This window comes from Sarcophilus harrisii, chromosome 2, assembly GCF_902635505.1.
Source record: "Sarcophilus harrisii chromosome 2, mSarHar1.11, whole genome shotgun sequence".
NCBI classification, from domain to species: Eukaryota; Metazoa; Chordata; class Mammalia; order Dasyuromorphia; family Dasyuridae; genus Sarcophilus; species Sarcophilus harrisii.
In genome coordinates, this window is record NC_045427.1 from 96,570,655 (window position 1) to 96,587,303 (window position 16,649).

Consider the following 16,649-nt stretch of genomic DNA (forward strand, 5'->3'; position numbering starts at 1 on the left):
AAAGTCTAGAAGCTATTTCAGTCTACCTTATATTACTAAGAATTGCTTTGAAGAACATAACAGTTAACAGAATGTGGGGACCTGAAATCAGGAATATCTGAGTTCCAATCACGCTTCAGGCCTTTAATAACTGTGTGACCACAAGAAAGTCACTCAGTCTCTTTCGGTCTCAGTCCAAAGCTGTAAAAATGAGGATAATGATAGTGCTCATCTCCCTTGTGAGGATCAAATGAGATAACTTTTGTAAAGTGCTTTGCAAAACTTAAAATGCCATATTAATTCTAGCTATTATTATTCACTATAAAAAAGATAGAATCTCTCAACCAACTGATAAAAGATCTCATCCATAAAAAAGTAAACTTAATCCCCTAACCTACATCAGTAGGAGGAAATAAAACCTGAATATTTAAGATGATGAAAAAGTTCAAACAGCATTTGCCAGAGATTTGTCCATCTATGGCAATATAGCAAATAATAAAGAAAGAAATTAAAAATAAATAAATAAATAAATGAAAATAATAAATAAATAAATAAAATAAAGCAATAATAAAGAAATAAAGCAAAAAAAAAATCTTGTATAAATGTCTCTGATAGCTACAAGTGAAGCAAAAAAGTATTTTTATCAGTAAGGCTAAAATTTTTTTTTAATTGTGTAAAATAGAAAAAGTCTAGAATAGTAGATAGAACACTGGAATTGATATGATCTAGTATCCAGCTTCTTAAACTGTGGTTTGTGACCCCATAGAGAGTCTTGTAACTGAATGTGGAAGTATAAAATTATGATTTATTACCAGTAAATGTTTGACTTGTAAACCTATTTTATATACTTGGGGTCATAGAAAAAAATTTTGGGAGAAAAGTGGTTGCAAGTAGGAAAAGTTTAAGAAGCTCTGAATTCCAACATAAAGGCATAAAGTATATCCATTTTATCCCTTTAGGAGGAGAGTATTCCATAGCTATAAGACCATACATTTTAGGAACTTCAGTAGGTAGCTTCACTTCTGAAATTGTTCTTTCTCAAATGAATCAGAGGAACATAAAATATCCATTTGCTGTTTGCTGAAAAAAAATATTTCATTGTACTACAAGCTCTTAGGAAGTTTTGCTCAAATCCTTCAGGGAATGTACTTTGTAAGCAGAGTTTTCTGAATATTTTTTGAAAATCATAGTAAAAAAAATTTTTTTTTACTAAAAAGGTTTTATTTTTTGATCATGGAATTAAGACAGTTATTCATAGTAAGTAGAAAGTAAGACTTTTACTATTTACTATAATAATATTTTATTTAGAGATAGTTGTGTCAACAGCATTTCAGTTTATTTATGGTGTCTTGTAGCAAAATGAAATATTTTTCATTAAAATATTTTTATTAGTTTAAGCAGTCATTCAGCATTTGAATAATTTGTGTAAGTGGCATCTACAGACATTTAATTTCATCTTTAGTGAAGTGTTTATATAGGAAATTAGTACCTAAGTAGATTCAGATAACTCTGAATGTATATAGGATAATCTTTAGATAGTTTATAAAAATTCATAAAGTGTTTATGTGTAAAAGTTGTTGTATGCTATTGAACATTTGTCAGGATTCTAGATTTGTCATTTCAGTGGTATGGGAGACTCCCAGTGTGGAAGTCCTATCCACTGATATATTTTAGTAACTCATCTGTAACAGAATTTTTGTCTAGGGCATTAGGAAGTTAATAGATAGCATTTATATAGTAATTTTAGGTTTGCAAGGCACTCTACAAATATATCACTTCATCCTCACAAGAACACTAGATGTAATTGCTATTATTATCCCCATTTTACTAATGAAGAAGCAGAGGCTGAGAGGTTAATAATGTGACTTGTTCAGAGTCATATAGCTAGTTTGTGTGTGAAAGTAAATTTCACTTCAGTGCTTTATCCACTGCATTTTGTGTAAAAGTCCTGTTGCTCAGGTTGAATGACTTATCCATGGTCACACAGCTGGTATCTATGTAAGACAGAACTTAAATTCAGATTTTCTTGGCTCCAAGGCTAATTATCTATCCACTGTGTCATAATTTAGTTATATAGTCAAACTGTCAATATCTCAACTCTGCCTTGTACATTTAAAATTTGATTTGTGTGCAGGCTTCTGGGTGCAAAGCTACATCTTATGTCCATAATGATGACTCCAAATGTCTTTCAGAGAATATTCATGAACTGATACATGAATTTTAACATCCACAAATAAGATATAAACCCACTTATTTTATATCACTATGATATTTCAGATTATATAAAATGTGCATTAATTTGGTGTGTGCAGTTACTTGAAAAGAGTCCTTGTTCTAGGTCATAAGAATTATTAAAGCGACTAGGCTCCCTTAGTAGTAAGTTTTCTATTTTACTGGCACTTAGTTTTTGCAAGGGTACCATAGTTCACTAATAACTTTCAAGTTTTGCTTTTCCAAGAAGATCTCAAAAGAATCATGTCTGGAAGAAAAGGTATGTATTGTGCTATTTTATTGATTATTAAGAGAAGTGAAGAGAAACTTCTCTTAGCAAGGCTAAAGGCAAAAATGAAGTAGAAATACTAGCTACAGAGATAGCAACATCATATTTATATAGTTCATAATGGACTAAACTGTTTAAAGTACTATAAATAGAAAATTGAAGAACAAAATTATAGCTGAATTGTAAACCTCTGATTTGGGATTGAAGATGCTGTTGCATATGGTTCTGTTGGAAACACAGAACTTACAGTGACTAAGAAACTCCTAAGGGTGTCTGAATTACCAAAATTGTAAAAAGGGTCCAGTTTTATCATAGTTGAACTAAACATATTTGTCATTTTGCTTTTCCATCCACAGTGACTCAAGCAGGTAGCAAGCCTGATAAACCCTGATTGCAGGGACTTGGGCAAAGTTGTGTCACACACACACACACACACACATTATTTGAATCATGAGATAGGGAGGAAGAAACTAGAAAATATTTCCAAATGCTTTTTGCTTTTGCTATTGTTAACAGATTGCATAGAATTCTTGTACTGCGAATACTGTTGGCTACTTTCTTCTGGTTTTTCCTTCCAATGTTCTGGCTCATACATACTTTGTCTTCTTCTCTGGGTCATTTTCCTTTTTGCTCCCTAAGTGCCAGCCTCTTACTGGGCTCTGTCCTTGGCCTTTTCTTCCCTCTGTCACTGCTTATCCCCTTGGCAAGCTCCTCCACAGCTCCCACTATATCAGCCCTATGCGGATGACTTCTAAATCATCTTTACTGCTGATTTCTAGGCTGAATTCCAGGTTCTTTACACTCTCTACTAGCCATTTCTACCTGGATACCTTGTGAGCATCTTAAACTCCACATATCCTAAACTTAACTCATCTTTTCCTCAAAATGCACCCTTTGTTTTGCCTTTTCTCTTTATATTGATGTAACCACCTTTTAACCAACCTCTTGAAACTGAAGCGATCTCCAATTTTTCGCTCAACCTCAAGTCTCTACGATCTGTCAATTGCTAAATCCTATCAAATCTAACTCTTTAATGCCTTTTAATATGTATTCCTTCCTTTTTAATCTCTGTTGCCAATACCCTATTTCATGCCTTTATTATCTCTTCCCTAAATTATTGGAATACCTACCGGGTCTTTCTACCTCCAGTTTTTCCTCTTCCCTAGTCTGTCAGATTCAGATTCAGCATACTTCTGCTCACTTTGACAACTTAAAACCTTCCCTGGCTCCCCAGGGCCTTATGATTATAGTTCAAATTTCTTAGCCTAGAATTAATTTACAGCTCTACACAGTCCTACTATTCTACTCAGCCTCTACATGGCCTACCATTCTAGTTTTTTCTCAGGATTTCCCTTAAAATATTTTATACTCTAACCAAATTAAACTACTCAAAATGTTCTGAATAGATCCTATACTTTTCCTGCCTATGTACTTTGGAGATGGAAGGGGCAAGACAATTGAGATTAAGAGACTTGCTCAGAGTCACACAGCTGGATTTGAGTTCACTCCTGACTCCAGGGCCAGAACAATCTACTACACCACGTGGCTAAGTGCTCCTTCTTATTGTACTTTTGCTAAACTGCCCTCTGCTTAAACTAACCTATGCTCTATTTCTGCTTGTCGAAATTCTACTCATTCTCTTGTCCTAACTGGAATTTCTTCAAAAGGATCTAATTATTTTGGACAGAAATGATCTCTGCTATGAATTCTCAGAGACTTTGTTTATACTCTGCTTCTCATATACTTACATTAGATTGTTATATCTGTTGCTTAGCTCCCCTTCTAGAATATAAGGTGCTTAAAGTCAGAAACCTAATTATTGAGTTTTCCCTCAACAGCTGCCATTGCCTCTTAGTTGTAATCAGGGCAGGAATGCTAGGGCTTTGCTCTGGGTGCCTTATTTAAAGGATTTCAAATTCAGAGTTCACTGACATACTTGCAGGTCTTCAGGAGCTAGAAACAGCAGAGCAGAGCACCTCGTTAGTGACAATTATTAGTTAAAACTGGCACTACCAGCTAGTGGGCAGGTGGCACTCCTCAATCACTCCTTATTCCTCTTGCTCACTCAGCTTCAATATCATTCAAGATTTCTTGAAAAAATACAACAGAAATAATGTTGTTAAATTATTCTTGGATTATAACTTCAGATGAGGCATAAAACATATTGGTATGTGAACAAGTTCTAGAGTTTTCTGACAGTCTATCAAGTGAGGATGAATAGAAGGCCTAGACCTATAATTTTACTGATATTAATACAGAGCCTGGCACATAGCAACTAATTTATAAAAACTTTTTTTTTTCACTTTAGACCTCTCAGAGGAGGAAATTTCCTCCAACAATGCAGGTTGGCACATTCTTTGCAATTCACAACTGCCTGGAACACTCATTGCCCTTAGTTTTACTACCTAATTGCTTGGTTATATGGCAACCCTTTAGGGTTTCAAATACTCCTCTCATATGTACCCTGACTCTTTTCTTCTTCAGACTAAAGTCCCAGATTTTTCGGCCAATCACTTGTATGATATGATCTTGGGGCCTTTTCCTCCTCCTTGTTAGCAGAGACAAGAAGAAAAAGCATTCCAGGCCTGAGTGATAGCCACTGAAAATGCACAGAATCAAGAGATGGAGTATCATGTTCAAGAGATGAAGACACCATTGGATTGTATTAGGTTATTCATTCTATCCCAGTGTTCTAGTCATGATCTTTTTGAAATTTGATTCAGTCATCCAGTGTCAGCTGTCTGTTTTACTTTTATGTTTTCTGCATACTTGGTGCCATCTATATGTTCATCCAAAGCTTCAATAAAAACTAAATGGTATGTGGACAAGCAAAGATCCCTAGAAAATTCTTTTAGCTACTTTACATATTAACAGTAAATGATATGTGAACATGATTTTTTTTTATGTAAAATTTTCAGTTTAGTACATGGTCTCTTCAGCTTTCCAATTGTTTGGTTCTTAGGAATTCTTTAAAGCCTAACTCAGGTGTAACCTTCACCTATTCTTCTCTGATCCTCTAATTTGTAATAGCTTTTATTCTCCTTAAGTTTTACATTGAACTTTGTTTTACATTCCTGTAATACATGTATTCTATTGCATAGCATTATAATAGTTCAATTATGTATCATTATCTAACTTCTAAACAAGTTCTATGAAGTTGACTATATCTTACTTAAACTTTGTTCCTTTTCTTATTATTACCTAGCTTTATAGTAGGTATACATTATGCATTCAATAAATGTTTATTTTTTATTTAACAAATTTGTTATTTATTTTAAATTTTTATTTAAATTTTTTTATTTCAAATTTTCTCCCTTTCTCTAGTCCCTCTCCCATCATTGACAAGGCAAACAATATTATGTTTTATTCACACACACACACACACATGAAATCATGGAAAACATATTTCCATATTAACCATCTTGCAACAAAAAAAAGCAAAAAAAAAAAGTGAAAAATATATACTTCATTCTGTTCTCACAGTTCATTATTTCTCTTCCTAGAAGTAAATAACTTTTTTCAAAATGAGTTCTTTAGAATTGTATTGCATCATTGTATTGATCTGAGTCTTTCATAGTTGATCATCATTACAATATTGTTACTAAAAAACGATGTTCTCCTGTTTCTGCTCATGTCACTTTGCATTATTTCACATACTTCTTCCTGTTTTTTTTTTCTGAAAACATCCTCCTCATCATTTCTCCTAACACAGTAGTCTCCCATCACAATAATATACCATAACTTCAGCCATTTCCCAGTTAATAAATATTTATTAAATTAACTTGAACTTTTTATAAATCACTATAAATGTACATCAGATGATCCTTGAGGTCTTTTCCAATTCTAAGTTTATATGGTAATTACTTTATGATAATGTAGATGAGTAGGTATGGATTTTCATAGTTATTGTAATATATGCTGACTTACTTCATTCAGTTACTATATGATGAAATATTAAAATTTCTGGATTATTTAAATGGAAACAAGGAAATAAATAACATTTGCAATGAGTCACTGTCCTGCAAAATAGGAGGGAGAATTGTCATAATTGTGATAATGGACGGGTCATTTTTAAAAACTAATTATGTTTTGCTTTTTTAATTGGTATTTTAAAAATAGGATGATACAAATATGAAACATAGACATTATGTTTATGGGAAAAAGTCTACTTAGAAATCCCCACTACTATCACTGTGTTATTTTTCTTTCTCTCCAATTATAGATACACTAATCTTTTGTACACATTTCCCCTTCCTTTTAAAAGTACTTTATGACACATATTTGTACTTTAAACTGCATAAAATTTACTTTCCTTTTAAAATTGTAGGATTCTCTTGCTATTCCTTTGAGATATTTTCAAAGGCCTTTTGGTGTCACAAAATAAGGAGGTACTGCTGTGAATTATTTTTAACTGTGGAATGTTGAGAAATTGTAAATTTTGAGGGTAAGGACTATTTCATTTTTGTCGTTGTTTATCAAGCACCTAGCATACCGAGTGAGGCACAGAAATCATTTAATAAACATCTGCTAAATTGAATTGAATAAAATCTTAGAATTGGAAACAACTTCAGAGGTCATCTAGTCCAACTTTCTGCCCAATTCATGAATCTATTGGTTGTACAGTATATTTAGCAAATAGGCATCCAACAAATACAGGTATATGGAGAGAGGAGATTTTGTGTGAGGAACAGTAAGAAGGTAAGCATATCTGGATTGTGGCAAGGAGAATAACATACTTTTAAAAAGGTCTCTACTAAAGTAATGACTTTGCCCCTAGAAAACATTGCTAGTTGTATCTGTGATTCCTTCTTCTCTCTGTCCTTTGGTAATTATTATCCTTAATTTACCTCAATTTTTAGTCTTTTCCTATCTACTAGCACCATCTAGTTGACTACAACTATGTGTAGGTCTTTCCCATCCTTAGAAAACCACTAGACCCACTGTTTCCTCGGTGTTATCCTACGCCTTCTCTCTTTCACAGCCAGAATCATAGAAAAAGCTTTCTCCTTTTTTGTCTCCACTTTCTCTCCTCTCACTCACTTCTCAGTCCTTTGCATTATGACTTCCAAACCTCATCATTCAACTGAAATTATCCTCCTCAAACTTATATTCTCTCAGGTGGATGAGGCCTAAATAAAACATATCATCCTAGAATAATGTGTATTTGCTTATATGTATGTGATATGTATGTATGTGTATGTGTGTGTAGAATTAGGAAAAAAGACTCAAAGTCAGACAGATTTGCCCATGTTTATAAACATGGGCAAATCTGTCTGACAATTTGAAAATTGAGAGTAGTTCCTTCCTCTAAAACAACAGCAGCAACCACTGCTTTAGAAGTAAAATAATTTAAAGATAGTCTCATATGTTTTCAAGATGTTTCAAAAGAGAGAATCCTCAATATTAAATAAAATATCATATAGGATATTATAACCAAAATAACTAAGAAAACATCAGTAAATATAGACACAGGGCTATTTTTCCATCTTTATGGAGGGAAGTAATATTTTAATGAGAATAATCTTACATAAAAAGAATATACTAGATGAAAATATGAGAAGGAAACTGGCAGACTTTTGAAGAGTTTCTACAGCAAAATCTAATCTCACATTTTATTAGAAATATAGGAAGTACAAGATCTTATATTGTATATCTTGTTATTTTTTAAAGCATTTGACTACATATAACATAAATATATGTGGGAAAACTGGGACACTAATACATTGTTGGTGGAGTTGTGAATTGATCCAACCATTCTGGAGAACAATGTGGAACTTTGCCCAAAGGGTTATCAAACTGTGCATATCCTTTGATCCAGCAGTGTCTATAATGGGTCTATATCCCAGAGTGATCACAAGAGAGAAAAAAACCCACATGTGCAAAAATGTAGCAGTTCTTTTTATAGTGGTAAGGAACTGGAAACCGAGTAAATGCCCATCTGTTGGGGAATGGCTGAATAAGTTATGGTTTATGAAGGTAATGGAATTTTATTGTTCTATGAGAAATTAACAGCAGGATGATTTCAGAAAGGACTTATATGAACTGATACTAAGTGAAGTGAATAGAACCAAGAGAACATTGTACCCAGAAACAAGATTATGTGGTGATCAACTGGATTGACTTTGGTTCTTTTCAACAATGAGGTGATTCAAGCCAATTCTAATAGACTTGTGATGGAGAGAGTAATCTGTATCTAGAAAGAAGTCTGTGGGGACTGAATGTGGATTATAACATAGTATTTTCACCTTTGCGGTTATTGTTGTTTGCTTCCTTGTTTTTTTCTCTCATTTTCCCCCTTTTTTATCTTATTTTTCTTGTACAGCATGATAAATGTAAAAATATATTTAGAAGAAGTGCACAAGTTTAATTTATGTTGGATTATTTGCTGTCTAGGGGAAGGAGGAAGTAGGAAGGTAGGGAGAAAAATATGGAACACAAGGTTTTTCAAGGAAGAATGTTGAAAACCATCTTTGCATGTATTTGGAAAAATAAAAAGCTATTATAAAAATAAGAAATAACCCTTCTTGCTCCAATTACATCACAATATTTCAAGTAATAGCTGCTTTTGTTATTTTGCAGTTACATATATTGGCAAGTCAATAAAAATGTATATAAAGTACCTACTGTGTGCTAGAATTAGGACTGGTGAATATTTTGTAGGATTGGAAAACCTATGTGTATATACATGTATATATTTATGTGTACATATGCATATGATATATATCTATGACTGTAGTCATATGTGAACCAACAATTCAGTACATTATTGAAACCTGATTTTTTGATCAATTTTAAATTAAGAAAGGAAAATTAACAAATAAAGATCACACTTTAAAATTCATCTTGGATGATAACTAAAAAAATTATGTTATTAGTTGATGACTCCATTTGTTCAAATGCCATCTCTTTCAAAAAATAAAACTATAAATTTTTTGAGATTTTGGTCAAGGTCCCTGTACTACCTACCTGTTCTTTACCAGAAATTGTTAAAGAAGTCCTGAAAATTAGATAAACAGACTTTTAAAGATGATTTTTCTCTATGCCCACAGGCTCAGATCTAAAATTAGTTACTTAATTTGAGAGTCCTTAGACTTGCTAAGGAAGAGTCCTTAGCAACTGTCTTCCCCCATCTGTACAGCAAAGGAATCCCCACAGTCTGATAATTGGTCGCCCATTCTCTGCTTTAAGGGTTTCCAAGGAGAAAGAGCATACCACATCTTCAGGCAGCCTGTTCCACTTTTGAACAACTCTTTTAGTAAGTTTTTCCTACTATTAAACCTAAATTTACCCTTTTAGAACTTCTGTGTGTATCTCCTAATTGTGATCTAGGCAAAATGGAGTGAGTTCTTTTCCCATATGACATATTATGTCCTGTCCCCCTCATCTTTTCTAAGTCTTATCTCCAGGCAAAAACCATGTTCAGTTCTTTCAATCCATCTTCATATAATATAAACTATAATTCTAGTTCCCTTTCTTTGGACACTCTCCAACTTATCAACATACCTCTCTTTTTTTCGGAGTCTTTTTATTGAATTATTTTATTTTATTTCTCAATTACATGTAAAAACAATTTCTCACATTTGGGTTTTTTTTTTAATTTTTGAGTTCCAAATTGTCTCTCTCCCTTCTTTCATTCCCGTCTCCCTGAGATGGGATTTTTATTTTTTATTTAAAATTTAATATTAATTATTAATATATAATTATTATATATTATATATAAATATAATAATAAATAAAATAATTAAATATAATTAAAAATAAAAATCTGAATAAGTTATGTAACAGGTGTATAATCATGCAAAACATATTTCCTTATTAGTCATATTGTAAAAGAAAACACATATCAAGGGGGAAAAACACAATGAAACAAAATTAAGTGAAAAATAATATTCTTTTGATGTGTATTCAGATTCCAACAGTTCTTTTTCTGGAGATAGATAGCATTTTTCATTATGAGTACTTTGGAATTACCTGAGTTCAGTGTACAGTTGAGAATAGCTAAGTGTTTCACAGTTGATGGTCATATAATTCTGCTATTATTGTGTTCAATGTTCTCATTCAGCTCACTTCACTTTGCATCAGTTCATGTCAGTCTTTCCAGCTTTTTCTGAAAACATCTTGCTTATCCTTTCTTTTAGTATAATAGTATTCCATTACATTCACATACCACAACTTGCTCAGCCATTCCCCAATTGATGGACATACTCCCAATTTCCAAGGAATTACCACCACAAAAAGAGGTGCTATAGATATTTTTGGATAAATAGGTCCTTTTCCCTTTTTAGGGAATCCCTTAGGTATATAATATTGGCTGAATCGGTTTCATAACCCTTTGGGCCTAGTTCCAGACTGCCCACCAAAATGGTTGGAGCAGTCCACATCTCCACCAACAGTGTATTAGTGCCCCAATTTTCCTACAAATTCTCTAACATTTATGATTTTCCTTTTCTATCATATTAGCAAATCTAATAGGTTTGAAGAGGTACCTCTGAGTTGTTTTAATTTACATTGGGCAATGTTTACAAATGTAAGCAATTTACATTATTTAATCAAGATGATTTAAAGTGTTTTTATTATATAATTTTTATTTCTTTGTCTAAAAACTGCCTGTTCATAAAGACCATTTTTCAGTGAGGGAATTGTTGTGCCATAGTTCTCTTTAACTGTTCTGACTTGGTTTCCCTGAACTAGTTTCCTTTGTCTCAGTTTCCTTAACTGTTCTGTCAAATCCCCTTAGTTGTAAAAACCCACTCTGGTCCATTAAGATTGGGAACCGTTTACTCTAAGGTTATAAATTGCTAGCAAGATAAACAAGAGAGCAGAACTCCTGTTCTCAAGAATTTACAATATCCCTCAAGACTTCACAGACATCCTGTCTCTGGGCTTTTAGCATTTATGGTCTCTCCCCATCCTCTTGGTTCTTTGTTTCTAAAGAGTATTTAAGAAGTTGGGTCACTCCCATTCATTGCTGGATTCCAGCCCTGGGACCAATATGGTTTCCTTGGTCCCAGTACATTTTTATCTCTATCTGACTGGATAATTTGAGATGAGAGTCCTGTCCAGTCAATTATACTCTCCAATTAATAAACTATTGAAAACTCTCTAATCTCTCTCCTGCCTCAGTTTCTCCAGCATTACAGAATGACTCATATTCTTTTAACTTTGACAGATTTTTCCATATATTTGAGAAATGAGACCTTTATCAGAGACTTTCCTTCTAATCTTTGTTGCATTACCAATGACTTTATATGACAATCTATCAGTGTTGTGCCAGGAATGTGGCATGTAAGAGTAAATTTCAATGGTTTGGCCACATTGTTTGAGTGTCAAACATACATTTGCCTAAAAGACTATTTTACAAATAATTCTCACAAGGTAAGAACTCACATGGAGGTCAGAAGAAACAACACAAGGACACTCTCAAGGTCTCAAGAACTTTGGAGTCAATTGCATGACATAGTATGACATGCCTTACACAGCAAGGCATTGTATTCTATGAGTAAAGCAGAGCTGCAGTGACTTAAAAGAAATATGAGATGCACAAATTTAGAGACAATAACTACAATAGTTTATGTGGACTATTTGTGTCTAATTTGTAGTAAAACACTCCAAGCTCATACTGGTTTGATCAGCTAGAGTAAGACACATTGTACCTTAATATAAATAGAAAATTGTCATTTTGATTCTCTTCAAGAATGAATAACAACAACCAACCAACCACCAACCATATGAAGGCAGCTTCAAACTCAGGTCTTCATAATTCCAAATGCAGCATTCTATCCACTGAGCCACAACATGGTTTATGGAGCTGTAAGGGTCTCTTATTAGCAGAACTTACAGTAACGTTATATCCTTGTGAAATTGAGGTTTCAGCTGTTGCTATGTTTAAAAGCAAATACAGAACAAAAATCAGTATGGAACAGGAAATGAGCATGGCTATATCCAACCTAATTCCAAGATTTGAGACACTATATAGTATCAAAGAGGTACATACATGCCATTAATATGAGTTTATTTCAGAATGAAATTATTTTCTTTATATGTATTTTTTAAAGATATCTTCTAAATTGTTAGGGCATGAATAATTTTCATGTGTTTTGGACCTAACTACTTAATGAATAGAACTGTTAGGTATTTTTGTTCTTATTTTAGGGGCACAATAATTGAATAATAATATTGAAGACATTCAATAATAATTATAAAATTGAAGACATTAAGGGCATTGTGAACTAAGAAATTTTCAGAATATTAACAAAGTTCTGAGTAGATAAATCTCAGTAAGATGACTGATGTATTGAGAGATTAAGCGATTTGCCCAGAAAAGTTTAGTTAATAAGTGCTGGAAAAAGAATTTGTATCTAGTTATTCCTAATTTAAAGTCCAGTCCTCTCTTAATACACATGCTGCCTTCCACAAGGTGTGTGTATGTGTGTGTTGTGGTGTGGGGGGGGGGGAGGGGAGGTATTTACTGATATCAGATACTATCCTTGTATTGGATCTGAAGAGTGCCAATGCCCACGTAGAAAAGATAAGATTTGTTTTGCTGCCTTAGTAGAAAACAACTGATTATTTTATTTACCAAAGGTTGGTAAAGCAGGTTTGTCACTGGGAGATGAATAAACCATTTCCTTTCAGCAGATTTATTTAATAAGCAACATATAATTATTACATATTTAAAATCATATCATTAAAATCATAGTAATGGAATTTATTAATTAGAAGGGAACACATCATCCAACTCTCCTTTTCTTTCTTTGACAAAAGAGGAAACTATAGCCTGGGGGAAGCAAAGTGACTTTACTAAAATTACAAACACACACACATTCTTAAGGAGTGGCAGAGCAGGAACTAAACCAGGGCTCTCTTACCTCTTTCCACTACCCCATGCTGATAATGACTTCATTTAATGACAGGTATGAATCAAATCTTTCCCATGATTCTCTTCAAGTACTTATCTTTTTTTGTCATGCATCTATTTTGCTAAGACTAAGAACTTCAATAACTTCTTGAAAGTAAGTCATTTAATTTTACTATTCTCTAGCGATTAGCAAAAGGGAAACCTTTCACTGACCAGTACACAGTGTGGTCTATCTGTAGTAAAACTCATTTCAGAAGTCGCTTTTAAATGCCATTTATTGTAAATAATAGTGTATTGTTAAGGACTATGCCTAACTGAAGGGGCAGGTCAATTCTTCTAAAGCTTCCACAGCTGTGGATCATAACACTTGAAGGAGTTGCAAAGCAGCCTTTACTAACGCAGATGTTCCTTGTGGATTGGGAATGAAGTAAATTGGAGGCAAGAGAGAATAGAAGAGAGGTCAGAGAATGCAACTGCTTTTCAGTTTCCTTGTATCCTCAGTATCCTTGTATTTAGATTTAGGGAACCAAAATGAAATTAGGGTTTCTGGTTGTCAGGGAGTTAAATGATAAAGTTTAGTGGCAGGTTTGGGGTTCAGGCAACCAAATGGAGAGTTTTGGCTCCCCTGCACCCCCTTGGGATTCAGCGCAAGGATAGGGAGTTTTGGGGACTCCCTTTTGGCACCACAGAAGTTTTTTGTAAAGGAATTTACAGACCCAAAAACCTAGATTGATAAAAGAGGTTTATTATGGGGATTGGAAGTAAGGTTAGAAATCCTTACAGAGAGGCATAAAGTCTGGTTAGGGAAATAGGTGAGGATAATGAGAGGATAACACGGGAAAAGAATATTATTCCAGCAGGCAAATCTATGGAAAATGGAGTTTTGCACTGAGAATGCAGTTCTCAGTGGACAGAAAGTCCTGGCAGCTGAGTAAATCACTGAGGTCCATTTGCAAAGACTTTAGTTGATGGAAGTTCATTATATTGGTTGCCTTGGTGGGGGTTGGGAAGCCCAAGCTGGGTGGCCCAAGCAAGTCAGAATGGGGGCTGGGACAAGCTCAGATCTCCTATTGGAATTCAAAGGGATGCTTTTGACCAGGATTTGTGAATCAAAGGCCCTAGCATCCTGGACTGATATGCCTCAGCCAGGAGAGGCTGGGAATCTGAAAGTAATCACAGATCATTCTGAAAGGAATCACAAATCTATAGGAAATACAGTTTCTTAAAGGGACCACAACCCACTTCAATCATCATCCTCTCGCATGAAGAGATCTACAGGTCTAAGCCACTGGCAGGTGGTGTTCCCGTATCACAACACTGTATAAGATCAAGTAGTAACTTGTCTTATTTTTCAAAGGCAAAGTGACTTGATGATGTCCATTATATATTCTTTTTTTTAAAATAGTATTCATATTTTCTTAAATGTTTTTCAGATAAAGAAATGGGGAGGTGGAAGATTGTATTTCAGAAATCAAACCAAAGCTCCATATTACATTTTTACATGAGAAAATTGTCATTAGTACTCTTTAATCTTCTATAATACATACCAGAGATGTAGTTTAAAAATGCTATTTTAACTCTTTAATTATCCACAAAAACATTTGGCTTTGTGAGAGCTAGAAAAAGAAAGTCAAACCGTAAAAGCTAGACTAACCTCTGAAACAAATGTACAAGAAATAAAACCTCATTATATCTCCACTGCTGAACACTCACATTCAAACATGTGTCAATTTTATTTCAATACTAGAGGAGCTTTGGCTTTGAAACCAACTGTTATAAACTATAATTAATAGATCTCTATAATAGCTGAACATATATATATATATATATATATATATATATATATATATATATAATGTTCCTCATGGATTATATAAACCATATAAACTTGTGGAATATAAACTATAATTAATAGATCTCTATAATAGCTGAACAACTCTGATAGAGGTCAGGTGGCAAAATGAGAAAGGGCTTAAACAAAATCAAACCCAGTTTTGGCTGTGGGGATGTTGTAAATGTTGTAAGCTTGCTGATCTATCCCTGGATAATTGAATGTTATCCTTAGGAAAAGAGAATCAGTTTGTATATAGATCCATATTATAACTATGCTTTGTTTAATACAGCTTTTTAAAGTGACCAGCCCTTTTCTAATATGACACTTTTTTAAAGTAACAAGTCTTTACTATAGAACTCTTCTTTGCCTGTCTTTTTTCTTCTTCTCTAAAGTAGATATACTTTTCTGACTAGAATGAAATATTCAAAATTTTTGCTTCCCAAATATATGTTTTTTGAAAATCTGATGTTATTTTAGTAGGTAGCCCCAGCATATTCTTTCACATTAGATACCATATCTAACACATGGACACCTCAGAAAAGTTTTCTCAGATTCAAGGTAGTCTGTGTCAACTCTAAATCTTAGTTTTTGAGGCACTATAAATGTATTTACTTTTGTTACTGAGGCAAAGGTTACAATTTATTCAAAACATTCAAAACACTAAAATAGCACAGTTTTCTTTAATGCCTCATAAATATGTGACATTCTTTTCTACAAGTAAACATTATCAGTGGGAATGGGGTATATATCAGAATTTTCATAGAATGGCCCCCATGCAGGCCATCCCAGAATAATAGATCTAAATCTAAAAGTGACCTTAGCCATCTAGTTCAGCTCTCTCTACCTTTAAAGATAAAGAAACAAAGAACTGGAGGGGTGGGGGGAAATAACTGACTTTTCCAAGGTGAGCAGAGAGTACTAGAAGAGCAAAGATTTTAATGGAAGTCTTCTGACTCCAAATCTAACAAATATGCCAAGAGCTAATATAGCAAATACATGTGTAGAAGACATACATGACCAGGACAACTCACACACAATCGCACATGTTTCTGTCCTCTGGTAAAATCTCGCCACTGTTTTGTTCTGCTGAGTTCCTGGGTACTCTATCTCTGCTGGATAATCCCCATCTTGGTCTCATGGTTGATGTCTTGCATTTGTAGTCTTTTTTAAAAAAAGTTGTTCTCATAAAATGAGATACTTGTAAAGTACTTTGCAAACCTTAAAGAACTATTGTGATGATTAAAAGTTCGAGAAACATAGTCTCTGGGTAATTTAATAATTTCTTAATAAGGTCAATATGTTTATTAATTAAAAAGATGGTTATTTGGCTATTTCTAATAAATCAAAAGACCCCTCATGGTGGTAGGCTCACAGTTTATATGCTGTTTGAAGAGTGTTTCTGAGGGGGTAACAATAAACTCTTATTAGTTAATAATTAATGAAAAAATGAATATTATAATGAGGTTCTTGGGATGTGT

At 33.5% G+C, this 16,649-nt stretch overlaps 1 protein-coding gene across 2 annotated transcripts in view; it reads left to right on the top strand.

Annotated features, from left to right (window-relative positions):
• Positions 1 to 16,649, top strand: part of ACYP2 (acylphosphatase 2) — a 195,925-nt gene that overhangs the window by 98,452 nt on the left and 80,824 nt on the right. The window contains exon 4 of one of the 2 annotated variants that reach the window (XM_023494964.2): positions 4,964 to 5,720. The exons of the other annotated variant lie outside the window; for it this stretch is intronic. Coding sequence (XP_023350732.2) covers positions 4,964 to 5,006 — 43 coding nt within the window. The 3' untranslated portion in view covers positions 5,007 to 5,720. Of the gene's footprint in view, positions 1 to 4,963; positions 5,721 to 16,649 lie in introns of those variants that run through there. 2 annotated transcript variants of the gene reach the window in all.